The 22844-nt window shown below is 37.7% G+C and overlaps 1 protein-coding gene across 1 annotated transcript in view; it reads right to left on the bottom strand.

Moving 5' to 3' along the window:
- Positions 1-14923, bottom strand: part of PEX6 (peroxisomal biogenesis factor 6) — a gene marked incomplete in the record, with an annotated part of 22246 nt that extends 7323 nt beyond the window's left edge. The window contains 12 exon segments of the mRNA XM_015826555.1: positions 1137-1198; positions 1280-1485; positions 2091-2223; positions 3407-3483; positions 4048-4240; positions 5982-6190; positions 8589-8700; positions 9881-10017; positions 10583-10685; positions 11037-11120; positions 11868-12031; positions 14003-14923. Of these exon segments, the coding sequence (XP_015682041.1) occupies positions 1137-1198; positions 1280-1485; positions 2091-2223; positions 3407-3483; positions 4048-4240; positions 5982-6190; positions 8589-8700; positions 9881-10017; positions 10583-10685; positions 11037-11120; positions 11868-12031; positions 14003-14923 (2401 nt within the window).
- Positions 14924-22844: the final 7921 nt, after the last annotated feature.

Raw genomic sequence — 22844 nt, 5'->3', positions numbered from 1 at the left:
GGACGGAGCCACAACACATATTGTGCCTACATGGCCTACATGGAAAGGAAGGATCCACCCTAATTGCTAAGGCTGTAAAAAGAACCTGCAGGAGAATTGTACTCTCAAACCTGAAGAATTCTGTTAATGTAATCTTACAATAAAGTAGAACTCCTCAAGATCATTCCCATTATACATTACAGTATGCTCATGTATGTCATATCCTTGTGCCTGACTCATTTGCAATGCAGGCTGCTACAGGCACTCACTTGTCCCCCCCCCCCAGCTATTCTTCCTAGGATTGCTGCACCTTGCCAAAGTTTATGACTAATGAGCAAGCAGCAATAAGCTGAACTTACCAACAAGGTTTGATCATAGTTGTGTGTACTCAGCAGAGAGAGTTTTTAAGCTGCAAACAAACAATGATCTTTTGCTAGAAGCAACTCCAGCATTGTGACACTTGGAATCTAGCTATATGCCATCCTGGCTTGTTACTAACCATGACCCCTTGATCTGGAAATCTTTGGCTTGGCTTTGGACTGCTTGACTTGGAAATTTGCATTGCTCAGTTAAGACTAAAAAAACTATGAGACCATAGATTACATCATGTATATATTTTTCAAGTCTCTTATAATGCACTCTGGGCCACCAACTCTTAAGCTTCCCACTGTCCAGCCTCTCAAACTCTACCTCACCATGTACCTGGAGCTCTCCATGCTCTTTATTTAGCAGATAATAAAGTCTCATGTTATTCCCATCTCTAATTACTAGTGATCTGCATAGAAAAGTATATTAGCTAAACATTTTTTCTATAAAATAAAATGTGTATTGATTCTTCTTGAATAGTTTTGAAATCTTGAATGGTCTTGAAATCTATTTTTTCCTCTGAAAAAACTATTTACCCTATTTGCTGACTTGCTGGAGTACAGAATATGATCTACCTTAACTGCTGGGAAAGACTCCTATAGTTCCGAAATTTGGATATATGTAAACACCTGTAAGATTATATACATGCATAAATGCAGTAGCCACAAAGATATGAACATTGTTTCAGGTTGGAATGATTTGCAAGAATAATTTTCTATGTTAGCCTGGCTATAAAGGAAGCTTCACCAAAGACTAAGCCTTCCATGTAAACACTATGGCTTCACACTAACCTTCACGGACATTCTCTTCACTCTGCCCAACATACATGCTAATAAGTTCAGGACCCTTTACACTGAAATGAAAAAATATAGGGTTAGTTATTCCAATAGTGCAATTTCCAAACTCTCCTGTCCATTTGTATCACAAAACCCACCTGAGGAAAGTCATGGTACATTCTGTTGCTACTGCTTTAGCTAGCAATGTCTTCCCTGTTCCAGGAGGACCATAGAGCAGAAGGCCAGAGCGGTGAAGGCCTAAAGACAATAACTCTGGGTGTTCTAATGGAAGTTGAATGGTGTCCAGGATTTCCTTTTTCACATTCTGAAGCCCTCCAATATCTTGCCAGAAGACAGAGGGAATCTGCAGGAGACAAAACTTGCCAATGCTATTATATACCTCAAAATTATCAAACGTTATGATGCCTTCAAAGACTACAAGAAACTATTTTTATTTCTACAGAACCACAGCTATTGCACACTAACCTACTCTCTGCCTCTGAAAGATGCCTCAAGGTCCCCGAAGAGTGATCTTTACGTGAAATCTCTCATGCTGTGACTTTAATATCCTATTCATTACACTTACCAGCACTTCCCTTAAAATCAAAAATTAAAACAAATTTCAATAAAAAGTGTTGGAAAATTTATAGATAGTGGTTGATTTATTTTTTCCTGTATTTTATAGCAAACTGCCCATTTTTCCTGTAGTTGTACTCTCCATTTTATTTTTAAAATTTATGATTGGCTATTGTATTGATTAAATTGCTCTTTCTGGCTCTTTGCAACTATAACCTTGACGTTTTATAAATATGTTACTGAGAGCCCAAAAGCCCTCCAGCTTCTCTTTATTTTGAAAAGTACTCCATTTATTACAGTTATTCATCAAAAACAGGATGGAATGTAAACTTTGGCATGTTTCTTATATTTATTAGGGGTCGTACCTTGCCTTGTTCTTATTAAGAGTCATACCTTTGGGGCTCCTACTGCCTGCGAATGAGCATCATGAAGTTTATCTAGTGCAACACTGAAATCTTCTGCTAGAAGAGGAAAACCAGCAGCATAAAAATCATATTCTTCATCTTCATTTGGTCCCCCTGGGAAGCTGGTGAAAAAGGCAAAGAAAGAGTCAGCAGTCCTAATACTGCCCAAAGATGTCTCAAGAGGTTTTCCAAAAAGCAACTGGACTTTCTTGGTTTTCTTTTCTTTGAAAACATTTTCAAACAATAAAACCGAGGAAATTCAGCTGCCTTTTGGAAAAGTATCTTTGGATCAACCATAACCTGGATGATTTAGAACAGGGGTAGTCAACCTTGGCTCTTTTATGACTTGTGGACTTCAACTCCCAGAATTCCTGAGCCAGCATGGCTGGCTCAAGAATTCTGGGAGTTGAAGTCCACGAGTCATAAAAGAGCCAAGGTTGACTACCCCTGATTTAGAATCTCAATAAACATGCTGCCCAAAGATGATTGGACAGATCTAGCACTTTAAAACTCTAGAATTGAATTGGAAAGTTACTGCACTGACATCCAATAAGATTGATATCATGTTCATTACAAGATGCCAAACAAGAATAAGATTATGGATTTTGGACCTACAAAGCAAAAAGTGTAGTTTTCAAAGAACATTGCTGTGAGTTAAGCACTCTCCTCAAAGCAACCAAGCAGCCATGTCCCTGGAAGGCTCAGTGCAGCTTCTCTGAACACTTTCCCCAGCTGTCTGAGCCTCCATCTGCATTTCCTGAATCTATCACACTGCCAGTGAAATGGCTAGGCAAAATACACATATATTAATGAGACAAATTTTGAAGCAATAAAAATTTGAGAAGGGACACTTCACTGGTATTTACGCATTTTGGGAGTGCCCCTTTCAAATGCTGTTGTACAAGAGCAGACATATAACAGAAGGGGTTCTTCACAAACTGTAGTAATGGTTACTGTTACTGCAGTAACAGATCTAGGAACTATGGCTGCAAAAGGGACAAAAACTGCAACAAAAAGAATGTAGAAGTTTATTTACATGCTTTGAAAGGTAGCATGCTTTTACCCTCAAACATGCATTCAGTATAATGTTATCAAAGTCTGCTCATTAAAATGTTAATAATAAAAAACCTTGACATTAACAGAAAGTCAAATTCTTCCCTACTGCTACAGATAGTTTGAAAATTGATATCCCATTCCATCCACACTTAGGTTAAATGTCACATCTTAAGGTGTCAAAAAAGATATATTTACATTTACAGTTACTATTTAAATGCTCAGAAACCAGATAATATTTTATTAGAGTACCTTGAATTCTGCATCCTTGAACAGGCAGCACGGCTGCTGTGGGAAAGTAAAGCACAGAAATCTCCTAGAACAAAGCCCTAAAAACATGGATTAAAATATTGGTGCAGCAAGTCCCATAACAAGCAGACAAAGAATTCTGAAAGGAATGGATGAAGATATTTCATTCTCTGCATGGTAAAAATAGTCTGTATGAATTACTGTGTGAAAGCCAAAGCAAATGAATTTCTTTTCTTTCCATCCCCTTAACACATTGTGTGAGCCTATCAATGAAGTAATAGGTAATACTTATATTGTTTGTTTGTTATAAAATAAATAAACAAGATGTCACTATGCATGTCATTATTTTTCAGCCAACAATAAATAGAAAATATATACAATAGACAGAAGCATAGTTTAAACCACCAGACATTATAATAATGAATTATAATTATTAATATACTAAATATATTATGTGTGATGGTTATAATAAAACTATTTAAAATTGTTGCTACCATTGTACTCATTTTGCTATCTGAACACTGCTATGAAGACTATCTTCAGCATTTTATAGAAAGGTATCAGAATAAGGGCATTTTGAGATCCCATATCTATATCCCCCTATTTCTTTGTCTTTTCTAACTACTGCATTAAAAATCACTCACCGCACTCTGCTGGGCTAGCTTGGTCAGGCTTACTTCTTTGCCCAGTGGAAAATTTTGTGTTAGTGTACTAAGAATGGCCTTCCTCTGCTCTTCAGCTGGTGCTTCAATTTTCACCTCATGAAGGAATGCCGTTTGCACATCTGAAGGGACATCTGCAAGTTTGCTTGTTGTGCCTACCACCAGCACAGGATAACTGTTAAGAAACATACAGATGTGCTGTAAATATTTCAGAGCTACAGTATAGGAGCTAGGAAAGAAAACCATGGACTACTATACTTCATCCCTGTAATTTACATGATTTGTGACATCATTTTTGTAATTATGAAAGACTACTATTTTAATCCAAATCAAATTCCAAATTAAATCAGGTTAGATTCAGATGAGGAGACAGGAATCAGACTGAATCATAACCTACCTGAAACCATATTGGGAATGTAGAATTCAAAAAATCTTTAGACTGTATTTTATAAAAATGTATACATTTCTCTCCAATGTTCTTTATAAGAACAATTCCAAGATAGGGAAGGGAAAATACAAATGATGTAATTATATGCTCAGTTCAATCCAACACTGTCCTATTACATTTTTTTTGTTATTTTGTTATGTCTCTAGCTCAGAATTCCTTCTGAAATTTTACAGGTTTCTTACATAGGAAAGTTACAGTGCAATGTATCATTTTCACATAAATAATTCACACAAAAAAGCTATTTTGTTCTTAAATTTTCCAAACTGGAAAAACTGGTTTTGCCCAAGATCTCATAAAGGTTGAAACCAGGCAGACATAGTACTATTTGAGTTATTCAGCCTACACATTCCATCCAATTTCCAGTAAAAGAAATTATCAAGGAAGTTTTTTAAAATAAAGTTTTAAAGGGACTAGGCCCAAAACACCACCATTTGCTTGCTTGAAATTTGTTATTTTCCCAAGATGGACTACTGATTCTGAAAAGTTATTCAATTTTATCACACTGGGGAAAAAATCCAAAGATACAGTAGAGAGATTTGGATTAAATTTGGCCTTAGGTTGATCAGGGAGCCTTTGAATCAGTTTGAAAAATGGAATCATTTTTCAACAAGGTTGAAACAAGGTTAATCTTTCAGTCTTTGTAACTTTTGGTTGAGTATAAAATTGAGTTTCTAATAGATTTTGTTTACCATCGTTTAGGGCAGTGATGGCGAACCTTTTAGATACCGAGTGCCCAAACTGCAACCCAAAACCCACTTATGCATCATCGGGTGTCGGGTGGGCGTGGCCCACTGGGTGGGCGTGGCCCACTGGGTGGGCGTGGCTGCGGTGGTAACGGCAAACTGGGTGGGACTAAAATGTTCAATCAATCAATTCCAACTTTGCAAGATCTTTTTTTTTTCCTGCGAGAAGTTGAAATTGACTGATTGATTGAACCTTTTTTTTTTTGCACACGGTGGCGGAGGCCTAAAGCAAAAAGGTTTTATAAAACCCAGCTGAAGGCCTAGGACTGGGTGACAGCGCATGTGCCACAGAGAGGGCTCTGACTGCCACCTCTGGCACCCGTGCCATAGGTTCGCCACCACTGGTTTAGGATTTATTAGAAGAGAGAGAAAAAGGGTGACAATTCTATTATCCAATTGCCCCAAATACACGCAGCTTTCTGCTAGGATTTCTGAAATATGAAAACAATCATATATCTTCCATATAGTGGATTATATGTACTCCTATTCACTATTTACAAAAACAAATTATACTAATGACACTTATAAGATATTCGTTTTATTCTTATTTTATCACATTATTACAATTATTTTTAAAAGATTAGAATACTAAGAGCTAAAGCTATTAACCAAATAGAGGGCTAGTCTACAATAAAAAAATCTCAGTTTTCAGCAATACTCTGAATAGTTAAATTCGTGGTAGAACCATAATGATGGGAATCTTCCAGAGATGAAATAGTACTTACCTAGTATTTATCTCTCTTTCCAAAAGAAGGTGCCTTAATGCAAGAATGACCCTGGAGTCCTCCCCAAATCCATCACGATCTCTTCCCAGCAGCTCTACATCTTTCATCAGCAGGACACAAGGACGATAGAGCTCAGCCTCTGAGAAGGCATTGTGTAGTTTTACTTCTGTAGATCCACTTGTATCGCCACACAAAGCAACACAATTCACCTAGCATGAAGTCAGATGACAGACATAAATAAGATGCCATGTAAACATGAAGATAAAAGTGGCATAGTGGAATAGTTTCAATCGGTACAAAAATGTATGGAAAATAAGATAATTCTACCAAGTAACATTAATAAAGAATCTCATTTATAAAATTAACTGGTTCTACGTTTGCATAGAGCGGAGCTATACAAAACCATTCAATTATAACAATTTCAAGTTTGAAACTTCACAAAGCTTCCCATCTCATGGCGGCCTGCTATTTCAAGTCATTTTGGAAACATTTTTGAGTTTGGAAACGGATGCGCTTGGGGCACATCCAAGATCCTTGGAATAGCAGTGACATTTTTTTAAAAAAATGAAAAATTCAGAAACTTGCGATGTTTGTACTCGAAACACTTTAAATCAAAACGTTTTGCACATCACTAACATATAAATCATTTTCATGTACAAAGTATTCTCATAAACAAAAGCACAGAAGTATGCACACATGAATTCTTTGTTTTCATCAAAAATGAAGGAAATGAAAAGGATTTAGATGTGCGACAGGAAAGGGTTGCTGAACTGGATAAAGGAGAAAAGAGAAGAAAACTGGGTGCCAAGGAGAAGAGTTAAGAGAGGAGGAATGGAAAGAAGGAAAAACCCTGGGAGGGCATTATTAAGAAAGGTAAACTTTTGCATGCAAGCAGTGACCGACAGTGAAGTTGAAAAAAATCTCTTGCTTGTATAGAACATTTACAACTGAAGTGCAGGAAGACTGGGTGTTTAGGTTCAGAGTGTATATGACTAAGAAAATCTGAATTTGCAAAAAACACTTATCTAATCTTATTTTTCCCATGGCATGACTTTATTAGGATAAAAGATGAAAAATATATTACAAAACTAGGTAAATCCAACAGAAACAAAAGAAAAACCAAAAGGGGCTTCATCTAGAATCTCCAACCCATTACTCCAATTTTCCATTCTTAATTGAAAGACATGAGAGAGCTGCTTTTCTTTTTATATGATTAACAAAGACCATCTCTGTAATCTAATTCTGCTTCTTTAACAGTTGTGGGAAGAGTTTTCTGGCAGTGGCAAGTGATAATAAAAAAAAAGTAATGTGGCACCAATTGAAATCTTATTTTTGAATAACTATTACAGGAAATAACAGTCCTAAGTTTCTCCTTCCCTTTTTTCTATATTCTTACAAAAAGTAAGCAGGAATAAGAACAAAAACAGCATGCTTGTCCCTACTGTGAGGGAATTAACCAACTTAAAAAATCAGTGTTATAAAAGATCCTAAGGTAGCCTTTAATTCTTAGGCTTCATAACAGGGAATGCAGTGTTTTTTATCAATATAAAACCAGGATCTTAAATAAGTTGAATACTTGACAATAAAACTTTCTTCAAAAGCAGCACAAAAAACATTATAAAACAGGTAGTCTCAACTTACAACCATTCATTTAGTGACCAGTCATAATTACAATGGCTTTGAAAAAAAGTGACACAATCATTTTTCATATTTACAACTGTTGAAGCATTCCCAGGGTCACGTGATCAAAATCTGGACACTTGGCAATTAGCACGTATTTGCGATAGTTGCAGTGTCCCAGGGTCACATGATCACCTTTTGTGACCTTTTGACAAGCAATGTCAATGGGGAAGCTAGATTTACTTAATAACCGTATTACTTACTTAACAACATAGTGATTCACTTAACAACTATGTCAAGAAAGGTCATAAAATGGGGCAAAACTCACTTTAAAAAACTGTCTTGCTTAGCAATAGAAAGTTTCGTCTCAATTGTGGTTGTAAGTTGAAGACTATCTGTACAGCATAATGAATTAGAGAAGAAGTATATCTTGATCCAAAAGATTTGAAGGATGCTCCAGGATCTGAGATTTATTTGTTTGCTTTTGGGAGTTTTTTGGTTAAGGGCTTTTGGTGAAGGCTTTTGAAAAGGAAGTAAAAATGGCCTCAGTGGCTTCTCCCAGTTTTGATTCTGTAAAGAAAGGGAAATTCATTTAAATGTCCCATTCCTTTGCAGCTGTTTTCACCACCTCTACCATTTTCCTTCGAGAAAAGAAGTAAAAAACAAATGTAATTAGCATTTAACTGAAAGGTTATGTTACAGTAGAGATCAGAAATGTTTGGTCCTCTAGATGTTACCAAATTATAACTTCTAGCAGTCTCGGTCAGAATGGTCAATGGTGAGAGTTGTCAAAAACTATAGTCCAGCAGCATTTGAAAGATACCCAGCAAGAGCAAGTTGAAGAAAGTGTGTTCAGCTTGGAGAGACGTTGTAGAGAAATCACTATTCTTTCAGTGCTCATGGACTGAAAAGCACATTTATTTTTGAAAGTACAAAAATGTTCTTTCAGCACCTTATTCTGAAGGTATTTAACATTCTAAAAACTACCTTGAAGAAATGCAGATTGAGGCGGCTACAGGCAGCTCTAACAGCTGTAATTTTCCCCACACCACTGGGTCCTGAAAGAAGAATACTTCCAGATGCATTTAGCAGAGTTTCTCTGAAACATAGAAAATATTTTTTTAAAAAAATCATGGTATAATTTTAATTCAAAAAGGAAGAAGAGGGAGACGGCAAGAACATACAAATGGAGGGTCTCTGAGAGTTAAAGAAAAATTTCATTCATCCAGCTTTTTTCTCACTGTTACATACAAGCAAGCAATGGCAAGAGGTTTGATATTTTCACAGCATTTCTTATATACTAAACACTACATTTAGGGTTATAATTTTAAAAATGGCACACTTAAGTACTTTGCATAAATGTCATTGAAAGAACCTTGTGCTTCATAGAGAGTAAAAAAAAGTTTTGAAATTCAGAATCTTCAAATATCACAACAGGCAACAATAAAAAGCTATAATCACAAACCCATTACTATGTTTATTGGTTGTCTAGAAACCTGAAAAAATATCCCATGGTACTTGAAATAGCTGATGTACTCTATTGGTCCTTAATTATGTACCAATTATATTTTGGGGCGTTATTAGAAAACACCATTATTTTTGGTTCTATAAAAATAGTTTAGTTAGCTGCTTTTCAACTCAAAATTGACTGAATACACTAGAGGCTCGTCTATGTCTGACTTGATAAATAAAAGATAGCTGCATCATCCACATAAAGTAAAATATGAGATGTTTGTCCATTACTTTGAAAGCATATAGATGACAGTCTCTCATTGATATAAATCTAAATAAACATGGAGCCAAAATATAACCTTTCTCATATCTTTCACTGAAGTTATTGGACTGATTAGCTGTCCTTTGGTATTATATCACCTCTAACATTTGTTTGTTTGTGTAGTTTGTAGATAAGTAACAGCAAGTGCCTATCCATATTGGACTGTTGGAGTTTGTCCCATAACTAAGATCCTGAAATGGTTTCAAACACTGCCTTAAAGTTTACAAAAGATATACAGTATGAAATAATGTCTTTGTTGTTGTCCCTAAAATAATCGTCCACCTCCAGCATCTTTCCATATAGCTGCTATCCAATTAGCAGCTTGCTTTAGCTGGGCACCTTGGATGACCATCACATCTTGACTGATCCTGCTGAGATTATATACCAGCATACATTCCTAGTGTTCTTCATTCCCTTCCACTACCACAATGAGGCAGTACAATGGGAAGTGGGGGAGGGATGGTACACTACTACATGATAGAATTCAAATCCCCAGATGACTTACCTATTGTGTAAATGAGGGCCAAGGATGTCACAGAGCTGTTTCACTGCACTGCAAAGCCCAGCAGGAGACAAACTGCTCCAGAAACTACAGCCATTATGAGATGGAAAAGATGGAATAGCACTGTTTGTAGAACCTACCTACAAGGTAAGGTAATAACACCCATTTTCTCAACCAGATTCATAAGAGCAGAGAAACTATTTTTGTGAATACCTTTGATACTAACAGTCCTACCAAATTTTAATAGAAAGGAAAAAGAAATGGTCTATAGTTTTGTAAGAAACTAAAAAAAGATCTGTGTATGTGTGAAACTTTGGAAGTAAAAAGAAACCCCACTGATAAGCATTACATTTGTCTCAGGTTTTTATATCTACTATCATTTTATGTTCTAAAAATAAGGGATCTTATTGTCCAAGTCCATATTTCTTGTAGGCATACAAGAAGATATACAAGGAGCTGTATGTCGGTAGTGGCAATTCTAAAACCGTTGTGGAGAGGAAGAGATGAAGTGAGTTTTTTAATGTAATACTGCATAGTCTTCTTCCCATACTAAGCAAAATTCAGACCCCAATGTAAGGACTGAACAGGGTTCAAATAAATGTTAAAATTAAGCTAAGAGCACCATAGTATAAGCAGCACACTAATCTATTAATAACAAACAACACATTCAAAAACTCTTTATTTTATGTATTCTTACTAACTTACCAGGAATAAAGAAGTATTCTGAGTATCAGCTAAGTACCCTATACTTTGCTGTATTTTCTCTGCTGGTAATATCCTTTTTACCCTGAACCACAGCTCTGGCCATCTAACGAAAGAACAAATGAGTTATAATTTGGAACCAAATATTTGACATTTTACAACATTTAATTATTCCAGTTATTTTTCTTGTTGATTACAAAATCAGCAAGAAGTATAACTGGAATTACATTTTGTGAGAGCTCAAATTTTTATTAGCTTTGCAACTGTCATCAAATTTCACTTACCACCACCATTATCATTTTCTACCTTGGAATATCTAATTCCTAAAATCACTATAGCATACCAAAGTTCAGAACAAGTTTCAACATTCTAAGTCAGCTCTTCCAAAACACTATTTCAAAGTGATAGTATAAATATTAAGAGTAAGTATCTCATTTAGCTTTTGACAATAACATACCTAATAAACTTTATTGAATTTTCTTCTAAGAATTCAGGATGTCCAACAGTTGGGAGACAAAGAATATCATCCTCTTGTACAAGCCTGCAAAAAATATCTATAATAATAATTATACTCTTTCTCTCCCTCCCTTCCAACAGACCTGCCATTTTTGTATTCCCAGTGAATTTAAGACAATCCCTTCATTTTAAAGCTATATGAGAAAAGCCTAGTCTTTTCAGGTAAATGCCCAAGAAAAAAATAAAATATATTTGATATAGCAGTGGACTAAAAGAAATAATTCAAATAGTTCTATTTCTGTTGAAGAAACAATATGTAGTATAACAACATCTAGGTCAGTGAATATGTGATTCTCAAATGTGGAATTATCTTTATTAGATTAAGATTTGCTATAGAAAAGTATAATCAATAAGGGAAAACTTCTGCAGAATGAAATATTGCTGCCTTTAATGAGATCAAGTTGCTAATAAGGTACAAAGGAAAAATAGAGAAAAAAGCAACTAGGACCAGCAGTTTACATCCAATTTACAATACAGGTCTCTAAAAAGAACATTAAACAATGTTTTGGAATTAGCACTATTGGCTGCAGAAAAAGGAAGAAATTTTGAGAAATTTCTATGAGGTAATAGTTTAGAACATGCGCATATAGGCACACAAAACAGAAAAAAATATTTAATAGTCGCATGGTCTTAGATAAATCTGAAAAAAATAACTGACATGTACAGTTAAGACCATATTCTGTTCAGTGTGCTTATTAAGTAAAAAATAAGAGTAAGATTATCTCATAAAATGGATCAAAAGTCAATTTGTTATCTTTACTAAAAGACTAACCTGGGAGTTTGAAAGTGCTGATAAAGAATTTGATCATAGATTCCTCTGGTGTTGTAGGTTGGTGAAGCCACAATTTCTATGTGTAGTTCCTTGGCAATGGCTGGCACAGATAGCAAAGATCGACTTCCTTTTATCTCTTGCACACCAGCAGCTTCCCCATATCTCTATAGAGACAATTAGCTATATTCTAATTATGCTACATGTGCTTAATAGCTAGAAGATTAACTTAATATTATTTTATAGCAACCTGAAAGATATCAATTCTTTTCACATTTAATCATTATAATGATTGTAACTGTCTACTGCATTTCATTTTTCTGAGCCTTGGCAATTTATTACTCCCTCCCTGCAAAATAAAGTGCTTGGAACTTAACATCCTAAATGGTCCCTTTCAACTCTTCATTTCTAAGTTAATTATTTTAAAAATGTAAGATAACATCTAATGAAATTAATTCTAGTTTATGAAATATGCAATTAATTATTTAGCTTTCAAAATATCACCAGAAATAAAATTGGTCCTGCTGCAAGCAAAATAAAACTAGTCCTTGACTTACGACCACAATGAGTCCAAAATTTCTGTTGCTAAGCGAGACAGTTAAGTGAATTTGCCCCATTTTATGACCTTTCCTGCTACAATTGTTAAGTGAATCACTGCAATAGTTAAGTTAGTGACACGATTAAGTGAATCTGGCTTCCCCATTGATTTTGCTTGACAGAAGTTTGCAAAAGATGATCACATGATCCACTGCAAACGTCATAAATATGAACCAGTGGCCAAGCATCTGAATTTTCATCATGTTACCATGGGGATGCTGCAAAGGTCGTGTGAAAAAAGGTCATAAGTCACTTTTTTCAATGCCACTGTAACTTCGAACTGTAACTAAATGAACTTATGTAAGTTGAGGACTACCTGTATTATATCCAAAGCTATGTCATTCAGCAGAACAGAGTCTCCTACAACAATGACAGAGATTCCTATGTCCTCTTCCCTCCATCCCACAGTTTATTAAAAACACTGTTCAATAGATTTCTGCCATCCCATTATTTCCATGTATCCAAAGTAGGAGGAAAATCCAGACTTCTCACCGATTCATGATAACATCTGATCATCATGAAGTCACTCACTCTAAGAAAACAACATTATTTGCAAATACAACTAACAAACTATATATCTGCTTTGGTATATTTAAGACAATTTGTGACTTACAAATAATAGGGCCATGTTTTTCAAAGCTTTATAAATCTGTTCAGCTTGTAAATAAAGCAGTAGGAAGCCATCATCTGCCAACCACCCTGTTTACTATCTGAGACCGGTGCCCTTTCTCTTGCAGCCATTCCATTATCTTTTTGACATGAGCTGCAGTCGAAGCCAGACATCTGGCTTCCTTAGAAAAATCTATCCATACAATGCCTGATTGGTACTTTCCAAAACACTTGTTAAATGCTACATGGGCTTTTGTATTTGTTTTTTAAAGCAGGTTTTCTGGTGGTTTTTATATTGGGAAGTGCGTTACCAGAAAGAACCTGACCTAAAAAAATGACTAGAGCAGAACTTCCTAAACTGTTTGCCATCACACCTCCTTTAAAAGTACACACCTTTTCTAAAAATCCGAATACCAAAATGAACACAATCAAACAATGCAAACAATACAATGAAACTTTAGGAAAGGTGGATTTATTCTAACAATCAAACTACAAAGTTCTTTGAATCTTGCCCAGGCTCAGTCTTCGCCACCCCAAGGGTAGTATACCTCAAAATTTGGGAAATCTGGATTACAAAAAAATCTATTCATGTTTTGGAAATGGAGAAAAAGCTGCCAAAATGTCTCTAGCTGGGATCTATTGAGCTGATCTAAATTCAGTGACATTTATGCTACTCTAAATCTATAGTTAATCCCATTACAGTGTTTCTCAACCTTGACAATTTTAAGGCATGTGGACTTCAACTCCCAGAATTCCACAGCCAGCAATGCTGGCTCTGGGAGTTGAAGTCCACATGCCTTAAAATTGTCAAGGTTGAGAAACACTGAGCTGCTAGATCAATTGCCTAACTTGCTCTGAGGAATTAAATGTTCAAATCTCCAACTCCACCCTACTAACAACTATTTGCAATTCTATTCCTCAGCAAGGCCCACCTGTATTTCCAGGAGGCTCCCTTCCAAAGGATCGCAGGAGAGATTGAAAGCCAAACTGGCAGGAATCAGTGCATTCTCGTTGGGAAAGGCGTCTGCAGTTGTTGCTTGGTGGTGCCCATCGTCGTTTTCTCCAGGCGAGAAATACCACTGGGGCCTGAGAACCTGCACAGAGGCCAAATGGGGCGCCGTGCATCCCGGCAAGTCTCCCTCGCGCCTCCGCACTACCACCCATTCTCCTTGGAAGAGGCCCAGGCCGTGCAAGCAGCCAGGGGTCACCCACAGAGACTGATCCACCGCAGGGTCTCCTCCCCACAGCGCAGGGTGGCCCCGCTGCGCCCTAACCAGCCGCTCCCCGCCGCGCGCCCACGCGGAAACCAGAGGCGTCCGCAGGTCCCTCCGCTCCCGGCCCTCAGCGCCGCTTCGCAATTCAGTCACAGCCAAGCGGGTGCCAATGCTCAGCAGTCCCTGGAGAGCCGGTCGACTCTCCAATATGCGCAGCCCCGAGCCAGGCAGGATCTCCCCGCGCCGTACGAGGATGCTAGAGCTTGAGCCGGCCCACGGTCGAGGAGTCCGCCCTGCGGTTCCCGCCGCGGATGACCCCAGCAACACCCAGCCGAGCAGCGGCGGCCTCCGCACAGGCCAGACCCTCACGGTCCTGCCCGCGATCAGTCCCAGCCGTCTCAGGAAGGCCCGGCTCAGCCACAGTTCCGGCGCAGCAGAGGCTTCTGCCTCCAGTAGCGCCGCGCACAAGAGTATCGGCTGCAACTTAGTCCCTGCCGGCCGCACAGCCAACACTAGAAAGCCGCTCGGGCAGGCCTTTGCCCACGCTCCCTTAGCCGGAGCCACCAGTAACCCCGTGGCCGGCGGCAGGTCCTGGGGAACGGGCTCGTCCAGGCTCCGAAGCACCACCGCCGCCGCCATGGAAAGGCAGCGGGGTAAAATCTAGGGAAGAAACGAAGGAGACTTTATTCCGCCATAGAGAAAGGCGCAAAGCATGCACCATTCCATGCACTTCCGGTCTGAAGCCAACCGGTTTTCCACCCGAGCACCCAACCGAAAAGTTGATCGGCGTGGGAACGGAAAGATGCCAGTGACTGCTGTATAGCAGTGGCGGAGTCGGCAGCGCAGAATAGATAAAGGGGGAAAAAAATAAGATGTGTTCCTAGTTTATAACTTCCGGGTAAATCTTGCGGCTTTTTAAAAGTCTTCTCTCTGATGAAAACAGAAGCTTAGCTCTTCCTGCAGAACAGGAAAAAGAAAATAATGTTAGCAGAGAGATTTTATACGACAACGCGCTTTGCAAATAAATAAATAAAACTTATTTTTTTTACTTGCTTCCTTTTCTTATTTTTCCCAAAGGTGCTGTTCAAAATACAACTGGAAATTCTTTTTTTGTTTCTTCGGTTTTTTTAAAAAAAACATTTCGCTTTTCATCCAAAAGTTTTTTTCACTTCTACCTAGAACTGAAACTTCTTGGATGAGAAGCGAAACGTTTTCAAGGAAAACAAACAAGCAAACAAAAAAAAAAAAAAACCAAGAAAGTCCAGTTGCATTTTGAACAGCACCTTTGGGACAGCTATGACCTGGATGATTGAAAATCTCTATAGATATTTCCTTAATTTACGTTTCATTTCAAGTAGAAAATGTGGAATTTGTAATACTTAAGTCTGTGAAGCAGAAGTCCAGCAATATAAAAATCCTGGGTTTCCCAAATTATTTACTGTTTAATTTTCACTTCTTCTCTAAAGCCGCCCCCCCTGCCCCTTTACACAGTTCCCATCCTGATGGTGTTCATGGCTCTACAAGCATTATTCTCCCAGGCTTTGAGATGGGGTGGATAGACACCCCCTCCCCTTGTTAAAGATGACTGATACGTTTTGTTTTTGTGTTAATATTTTTTTGTTTTTTCTATTGATGTTATGTTCCTTATTTAAAAAAAAAATAATTCTTTATTTTTGATATATTTGTATTGAAGGGTTCTGGAACAAAGCGAAATTGTTTAGTCTAACTGTTGCTTTCTTGCTTTTTGTAATCGGCTTTTGCACCAGGGAAATCTCACGCAAGCTAGGAAACATGTACATGGATACAATGAACTGAAGGAGGGAATAAGGGAGTGTACAGGAATGATGGATGTCTTCCTTATGATGTAATGGCTCTGTTGTCTGATTTTCATTGGCTAAAAAAGTTTATAAAGCAATGCTACTAACTTTCTAAGGTGTGGCACTTCTGGATGTAACTCTGCCAGCGTTCCAGATTGTTTGCCACCCAGCTGCTTAATTTGATCAAATAAAGTGCTGCTTGATCAAGAAGTCTCCGCTTGGATTATCTGATTAGATTGATATGGTATCTCAAGTTCAGTCCCTTACTGTATTCTGCTTATATTAATCTTGCTAACCTCCTAGCCTTTTGAATTTTTAACTTGTTTTTTATTTTTACTTGTAAATTTAACCTGTTTTTAAGTCTGCTTTGAATTTATGCTTTTTTCATGCATTTATATGATGTTGTAAACCACCTAGAGTTACTTAGGTGAGTTGGGCAGCATAGAAATGTAATAGATGCCCAGGGTTGTTCTGGTGTCAGGCAGTGCTAAAATCAAGTCCAATCAATCAATAAATAAAAGCTGTTTAAAAATTAGTCTGGCAAACTAGGAGTGTGAGTTGAATACTATAGATTTATTGGGACAGTACATTTAGAAAATATGAATTACAGTAATTTGATTTTTTACAACAAAATGTATGCACTTTAGGCCAATTTGTAGGATTGCAACAGACCAACCCAGGATATCTCTGAAAATTGTTACATTATTCTTCATTGCTGTTTTAGGTAGACTTAATCTTTAGTGCTCCAGAAACTCTCCTTGTAAGGATTGTTACGGGTTCATCATGATAGATTTCCATCCACTTCAATTGTGAAAACTGGAGTAGTCAGAGAGGGGTCTTTGAAAACCTGATGGTGTAGTAGTAATATTAAGGCAACTTCAGCAGGGACCTGTAGTTGTTTTAAATTATTCTATCACTAGCCATTTCTGTGGCTAAAGGAGCAGCTAACAAAATGAATTGTCCTCATTTGTTTGTTTGTTTTTAATCCCACCTTTATTATTTTTATAAGCAACTCAAGGCAGCAAACATACATCCTTCCTCCTCCTATTTTCCCCACAACAACAAACCAGTGAGATGACTTGGAATGGGAGAGCATGACTGGCCCAAAGTCACCCAGTTATTCATGCCCAAGGCAGGACTAGAACTCAGTTTTCTGCTTTCTAGCTTGGCACCTTAACCACTAGACATACATTGATATCATACATATCCGAAAAGCTGGATAGCTATTCTGTAAGCAAACCATATGCAAATAACATCTTTTTTAGCCTTTCATTCATAATTTATATCTTCACTGCATGCATTCATCAACTCACTCCACAAGATCAGACCATCTTCATTCAAATTGATTATATCATTTCTCTTCATCTCACATAACATTTATTTTTTTCTCTTGTTGCATTTGTTAATTTATGTTCTTTAATATTAAGCCACACTCTTCCATATGCCATAACCATTACTGATACTGGTTTACATTGCCCATCATGGCTTGGTCAATTCAATCTTTCACATAACACTTTGTAGTAATATAGATAGAATTTTAAATTAGGTTATCAGCTTATTTGTACAGTTCATTATACCTGAAACATGCTTACATTATTCTATGCAAACTAGGGATGAGAGGCTACCTTTCAAGCCAAACATACTGCTTCTTGCTTCTTGCCACATAGTAGGTGTATACAATATAATGCAGTTCATTTGTGTTAGACTGCAATGTTTAGTTTATTTTCCTGTTGCACAGATAACATACCCAGCATAGAATTTATTTTTAAATTTAGAGTGTTGAACATTAACAGGAGAAATATATATATTCAAGATCAAAGACCATGATTAAACAAAAGCATCAGAATGAATTCACATAGTATGCCAAGTTATAATAGCAGCAGAAATAGCAATAGCACTTAGACTTATAAATCTCTCCATGGTGCTTTACAGTACTCTCTGAGTGGTTTACAAATGTCAGCATATTATCCCCAACAATCCCAGTCCTCATTTTACTGACTTCAGAAGGCTGAGTCAACCTTGAGCCAGTCAGGATCAAACTCTTGGTTATGGGCAGAGTTAGCTTGCAATACTGCATTCTAAACACTGTGCCACAGTGGCTTTCATAATGTGCTTTAGCTTTAGTGTACTTGGTGAACAGTTATGTTCCATTATTGACCAGTGAAAACATGGGTCTAACTGACACAACACATCCAGCCAGGTTAACTATTTTTGGTCCCTGTCCCAGATAATTAGACTAATCAGGAATAGTGCTACTGTTTGTAGAATCCAGAATCCAACCCATCCTTCTGCCCTGCTCACCTCCACCCTCCTATGTTCCTTGGAATACTGACAAAGCTTTACGATTTAAATCATCCCTTCCCTTTTGGTCAGGCTTGCACTAGTGTGGGGAGGGGGAAGCTATAAAATTGCTCTGAGCATTAAGAAACACCAAAATGTATAACATCCACACACTGTCAACATTTCCTGTTTTCTTCTAATTGATAGCACCCTTTTTATTATTTCACTTCCATTTGTTACCCCACCTCTTCTCTATCATTTGTACCTACCCTACAGTATATTTTTCCCCTTCATTCCTCCTCCACTCCCTTAAACCCATCCCTCGCAGATGGTATTCAAGGCTCTCTAATAAGATGTCAAATGTTAGTCTTCTTCTCCCACTCTTCAGCCATTTCCTTTGATCTGGGCAGAAAAACAAAACAGAAAAGGACAGCCACACCTTGGAAGATACAAAGCTTCTTTATTGACAAGAAACTCAGAGCAAGGGAGGTAACTTTCCTGCTTGGTTCAAACCTTATATGAGGGAAGAGGAGGAGGGGGGGATATGGGAGGATGAGTAGAATAATAAGGACAAATGCTAGCAACCTGTAGGAGACTGGGGGACAGCTGGGAAAGTAACAGGAAAAAAGTTGGACGTAGACACCAAAAAACAGGAGAGAAGTTAATTAATAGCTATTCTCATAAATGGCAGCCCAGTCCAGGTTTCAAATAGTTAAGGAAAGAGATTCAAAACAAGGGGCTCCTGCTTATTGAATTAGATTGGAAACTCCTATCACGATTTTCAAGATTCTGTACTTACTTGCTTTTTTAAAAAAATGAATATTTTTAAATTTCTTTCTTCATTGTGCTCTTCTGTGAGGGGTTTCATACATCTCAGGGCACATTGATGCTCTATTCAACACATAACTGAATTAGCAGGGTTACTTGTTAAATAGCATAGCATAGCCTTGGCAGTCCATGCCCACATATCCTAAATACTAAATCTATACAAGCAAAATGTGGATTGCATTGATTAGAGGTTATTGTAGCTTGACAATGAAGACAAGGCACTCAGTGAAGCTTATTGAGATGCCCAAATGTTCACTCTACTACCAGGTGCTGTGACAATTGTTGGAGGTCCCTTGCTCCCACATACTATATATAGGTAGCCACAGATACTATTTTCATTCTTCTTCCCTGCAAGCAGGGGGGTCCAGAACACCAGAATTTCACATGTTCACCTGGACATCCCTGACTAGAGCATCAGGCTTAGGAGAATAGCAAAACACACTTTTGGCAGTTCATGACTATCTCCAATTATACATCCTTAAGAATTAGTACTTTTCTGGAATGCCTTCTTGCATCCATCAAGCCTGTAGCAACATGCAATATCTGTAGGGCCAATGTTTGTTATACATTCAGGACCATACTTTTCTGAGGCCATGGCACAGCACACTTCCTATTAACTGAAAGCCTTCTTCTGAAGCATACATCCTTTTCATGCCCTACTTTGACATTATCTCATGCTGTACTTTGAATCATCACATTCAAGTTGTATACAATCTTACAGAAGATCTAATAGGAAGTGTATTCATGCCAAATGGCTGCTTACAAGAAGGTGGTAGTTGTAGTAGTAATAGCATTAGTAATAATAATGCATTGTGGTCGATCATTTACTCTTTTTGTGTGGCTCATCAGAAGGGGCATCCAATTTTTTTCCCCTAGAAAGTCTAGGTTTTTCTGTTTGTAAACTTTGTACCCAAATAGCTTCTAGTTATACAAAGGACTAATACTTCTCATAATTAGTTGATTTTTGGTGGTCTCAGCAGTAACCTCTGAATAACTCCATTAAAAGATGGGAATAGTCACTAACAAAGGGTTAACCTTGCATGCTGACTGTGAAGATAGTTGGGAATTGTTCACATTTCATCAATGTGTTATATATTCTAAGAGCGAAGCAAATCTGACATTTCACTGCATTTCTCGCTCACAAGGGTTATGTTCTTCAGGATAATGATTGATCAGGATTCCCAACGTAACACTGATGCCACCTGCTAACCTTGCCTGGGTGTAGAGAAAGATGTGTCAGGGAAAGATACAGCTGGAAAATATACGGTACCCATGGCAACCTCTACTGAGGAATATGGAGATAACCTTGAGGAAGAAATGTTAAAAAGGTTAAGTAAAGATCCTCATAGTTTTGGGAAAGAAAACGGGTGAGGAAAAAAAATCAAGATAAACCTGCCTTGATTCTCTTTAATATAAGAGTGGGCAAATTCAGTCAGGCTTTCAAAATTCTCTTTACAATATATCCTATAAACATAGTGTTCCAGTACCTGGCCTCCCTTGAAGGACTGGACACCTGAACAGAAATATGTGTTCTCATCAGCCTCCAAAGAATAGTTCTGGGGATCTAGCAGAAAATTAGCCATTATTCCTATGAATGCTCAGGAACTAGGTCCCAACTGAAGTAAAGAGTAAGAGGAGATCAGTTATAAACCACCCACGGTGATTGGTTATCAGAATCATATATTTGGAGATGTGATCCAAGCCATATTCAGAATGCTTAAAATTTAGTTTCATGTATAATAACTCAGAGATCAAAATAATCAAGCCATCAGTCTTAGCCAAACCTTTCTATGAATCTTATTGAAGTAGCTGCAGGCCATCTGCATTCTGGCTAGGAAATCATCCATTAGCCAAAGGAGTTTCAGTAGGCAATTGGATCAACACTATCTATACGGAAGAGTGCATTGGCCTCCTCAGTCAGATTAATTGCTTAGTAAATGCATGTAGTAGGTTCACTGCAAAGAAAAGGAAGTATTGAGCACAAAAGAACAAGTATCCCCAACATCCCAAATCCATACAGCTTGCAGGGTGTTCTCCTCAATGCCAGATGTTTGTCTTTTCATGCCAAACATGGGAAGCCTTTGTTTCCATAATTGGGACTAGCAATTTGGCATGTGGTAGCTAGGTAGCGTGGCTACCTAGCTACCACATGTGGGAGGGAAGGATGACATTTGGATATATCTTTAGTGCTCTAAAACTGGCAACCAATATTCATATGGGTTACATGAAAGAGGAAGATGTTTTCAAATACCCATCCACCCTAGACACTACACTGCCCCTAGACCTTTATAATTGGTTGGCACATGTGAGGCAGGCTGGCCTTGGGATTTGCAACCTGCATAATGCAATCATTTTCTAGCCATCCAGCAGATACTGATGAGCTGCTAAGCTGCCACTGTACCCATATTTGGATGAAAGCCAAGCACACTGAAATCCATCAAGAAAAGTGACAGCTGCTACTGTAATGGAAGCCAATAAGAGAAAGCTTGCCATAGCAAGCAAGAGCATCTAATGAGGTGATAGTGAGAAGTATTAGTGGGATCAAAGCATTTCAGAAAACCATAAATATGTTCCAAAGATTGTCAACATCCTGTCCTTAATATCCACAAGAATAGACATTACAGAGCATCAGGAAGTTCTCTTTCTACATCTTTTCATATATGAATATATGAAAGTACATTTGGCCAAAACAGGAATTGGCATAAGACTGTGGTTAGAATGTGAGATTTGTGTTTAAATGCACTGTGGTACATTTTTTATTCTTTTGACCATTGCTTCCTGGTAGTCAAGTAATGTGTAAAATCACAGGAATATATATACAATAAGTGGGGAGTCTTATCCTAGGGCTGGTCATCTAACCCTTCCAGAAGGTTCTCTCTTCCTCAGCTTTGTCCTCAATGCTTAGAAATCTAGGGCATCTCTGACAGAACACTGCAATGTACCAGGTGGCTATTGAATCCAAGTCATGGAACCTGGAACCTGGAGACTTTCTTTATAGCTTTGTATGTTCCACTGGAGCAGCATAATGTTCCAGCTTGGATGTTCTGGGCATGAATGGATAATCAGAATCAACTTAAGAATTTATTTTTATCTCATCTAACATGTCGTCACATCTCAATGTCAGTCTTACCTTTCAATGCTCTATTCTTCTTTCCTAAGAAAATCCAACCTTCTACTTTTCCAAATGTGTAATTCCCCCAAAGGAAATAAAGCAAAAGAGTTACCATCAGTTCTTACCAGAATTTGAAAGATTATGGTGAATTGCTATCCAAAGAATGAAGACTACTTATACACAATTGTTCTTGAAAAAACTGTGGACCTCAGCCAGAGCCATTTAGGTATTCTATGGCTTGCTAGTTTATGCACACTGGGTTGATTTCACTCTCTGCTCCATTTATTATTGCTACTCTGTACATCATGTTCAGTCTTGGCAAGAAGAAACATTTGTCAATTTTGCTTCCCAAGGACAGTGATTCTAACTTGGCAGAAAAGACTATAATACTTATGCCAAATTGGAGGAAAAGAAGAAAAACTCAGTAGCAGACAAGCTTCTTAAGAATCTGTCACTAGTGGCACATAAAATTCTAGTTTCAATTGCAGTGACATATCAGGATCAAAGTCCTAGATAACAAGAG

Source organism: Protobothrops mucrosquamatus, unplaced genomic scaffold (assembly GCF_001527695.2).
Source record: "Protobothrops mucrosquamatus isolate PMUCROS unplaced genomic scaffold, P.Mucros_1.0 scaffold3179, whole genome shotgun sequence".
In the NCBI taxonomy this organism is placed as follows: domain Eukaryota; kingdom Metazoa; phylum Chordata; class Lepidosauria; order Squamata; family Viperidae; genus Protobothrops; species Protobothrops mucrosquamatus.
Note: the sequence above shows the minus strand (reverse complement) of the source record. Positions and strands in the feature narration are given on the sequence as shown.